The sequence below is a fragment of the Pteropus vampyrus genome, unplaced genomic scaffold, assembly GCF_000151845.1.
Source record: "Pteropus vampyrus isolate Shadow unplaced genomic scaffold, Pvam_2.0 Scaffold16422, whole genome shotgun sequence".
In the NCBI taxonomy this organism is placed as follows: Eukaryota; Metazoa; Chordata; class Mammalia; order Chiroptera; family Pteropodidae; genus Pteropus; species Pteropus vampyrus.
Genome location: NW_011905203.1, coordinates 1 through 1,923, shown reverse-complemented (window position 1 = coordinate 1,923; position 1,923 = coordinate 1). Strand labels below are relative to the sequence as shown.

Sequence of the window (1,923 nt, the reverse complement as noted above, 5' to 3'; positions counted from 1 at the left end):
GAACCCAGCAGCACCAGGCTGAAGTCACAGCTTCTCACCAGGGGGCATCAGGGGTGCTCAAGGACTGCTACAAAGGCGTGAGAGCTCTGGGGCCTCGAGGGGGCGGGAGTCTCCCCAGCCCAGTCTCCTGTGCCAGCTAGCCTATTCCTGCAGAGGAGCCCCTGGCTCACCACTGGCACTAGCTTCCTGCCCGGCCGTCTTCTGCCTACCTCTTCCAGGCAGTGGCTATCCACAACCTGGCCTCACTGGACAGCTGGATTCCTTAGTGCCAGAACCAGCTATGTTTAGCCCAGTTGCCTTTCCATCCAGAGGACAATTATATCTTCCTCAAGCTCAAGTTCAGTCCAGTACCCCTTCCCCAGTCATTAACTAGCACCCCATCCCTGTCTCCTGAACTGAGCTCCTGTAGAGCAGCCCCTATCCCACCCCGCAAGCCTACCTCGATGCAGATGGCGCATGGCTCCAGCCCACGGAGGCTGCTCTTATCAAAGGGGTCAAAGGCCTCGTCCCGCATGGTGCCGGGCTGCAGCACATAGCCACAGTGCCCACCGGTCATGAAGAGGGCCTGGTTCATCTGCATAGGCTTGTCTGCAAGAGCCAGGTTACAGTGGCCTCCAGCCCCACTGCGAGGGGGTACCCCTACCCGCCCCACAGGGCACCTCCTCACCTGGGGTCTGGAAGTTGAGGGCCACCAGCTGACTGCCACAGATCCACATGGGCAAGGGATCATAGTTGGAAGAGTCCAGCCGCTGGCCTTTGGGGTAGATGCGGGACAGCTGCAGCCGGTTGTACTGGAGGAACTTCTTGCCCTTGGCCTTGTTCACGTATTTCTCAGCCTTGGTTTCCGGGAAGGATGACATGTCGCGGTAGCAGGCGCGTTCTGTGCCGATCTCTGGGCCAAAGAGGGAGAACACTTACAGAGCCTCTCCCACCCAGGCAGTGCTGGGGGGCTAGCTCCTCATCTGCCACATTAAGGGAAAAAACATTTCTCCTGCACCCGCTCTGGAGGGCACCCACACACATGCACGCCCCGCTGGGCCTTACTCTCTTCATCAAAAGGAACAGGCCGGCAGTAGACGACAAGCTCAGACAGCTCCAGGGCGATCTTCTTCCTCCGTTCCATCATCTTCCCCTCAGTGAGCTGCTGACACACACCAGACCCTGCAGCCCCCGGCCAGAGAAGGAAACTCCCGCCAGCCTCGGGCAGTCCCCATGGCAGGTGTGCTGGGCCCTCCCCTGCCCACGGGACAGTGAACAAGCGCCCTCTAGCCTCGGCCTCACCCCAAAATCATCCTCTCTCTTCTCTACCCCTGAAGACAAACCTGTCCTCCAAGACACTCAGAAGATGGGACCTTCGCTGCCACACATGCCCCAGTGACACTTTGTGACCATGTACCCAGCTCCCTCAGGGAAAAAGGCCACTTCCTGGTTTCCCTGTGACTTCACTGGGGACTCGGGCCTCTAGCTCAGTCTTCTGCACCCTACGAACCATCCTTCCACCACCCCGGCCTAAAAGCCTCACCTCTGCATCCCCCCGTTCCAATGCAACCATCTACTTGCCATGGCCAAGTCTCAGTGACAGAAGCCCACTCAAGTGTCCCCCGCTCCTATCCTCTTTACCCGTGGAGACCCACTCTCCCATCAGGAGCTCCTATACACAGGCTCTTTCTTCCCCTTTTCAGCCTAGACCCCGGATCCACCCCTTACCACCTGGTCTGCCAATCCATCCTCACAGGCCACAGCTCTACAGCCACAGTCCTCAGCACCCACCCCTTCTCTGCCCGGCTCACGGAGGCCCGTTCTCCAAAACAACTGCAGGTCTGTTCTGTGGCCCCTCCACTCTCCGCCAAATGGCTGGGGGAAACAGCACCCAAACCGTAACTCCCTTACTTTGTGACTACTTCCTTCTCTCTGTTCCCTAGG

General features: G+C 58.9%; 1 protein-coding gene across 1 annotated transcript; it reads right to left on the bottom strand.

Moving 5' to 3' along the window:
• Positions 1–97: 97 nt before the first annotated feature.
• On the bottom strand, positions 98–1,669 carry LOC105310917 (1-phosphatidylinositol 4,5-bisphosphate phosphodiesterase gamma-1-like). The gene is made up of 3 exons (XM_011387000.2): positions 1,045–1,669; positions 668–892; positions 98–588 (listed from the first exon to the last, which is right to left on the bottom strand). The coding sequence occupies exons 1-3, from the start codon at positions 1,124–1,126 to the stop codon at positions 317–319; spliced, it is 579 nt and encodes a 192-aa protein (XP_011385302.1). The 5' UTR covers positions 1,127–1,669; the 3' UTR covers positions 98–316.
• Positions 1,670–1,923: the final 254 nt, after the last annotated feature.

What these genes read in the sequence shown, in the direction of transcription:
- LOC105310917 (XM_011387000.2), bottom strand. Translation starts at nt 1,126, where the DNA reads ATGATGGAACGGAGGAAGAAGATCGCCCTGGAGCTGTCTGAGCTTGTC. An exon ending in TGTTCCTTTTGATGAAGAGA is followed by an intron (nt 893 to 1,044) that starts GTAAGGCCCAGC and finishes TCTTTGGCCCAG; the next exon opens with AGATCGGCACAGAACGCGCC. An exon ending in CCTCAACTTCCAGACCCCAG is followed by an intron (nt 589 to 667) that starts GTGAGGAGGTGC and finishes TGGCTCTTGCAG; the next exon opens with ACAAGCCTATGCAGATGAAC.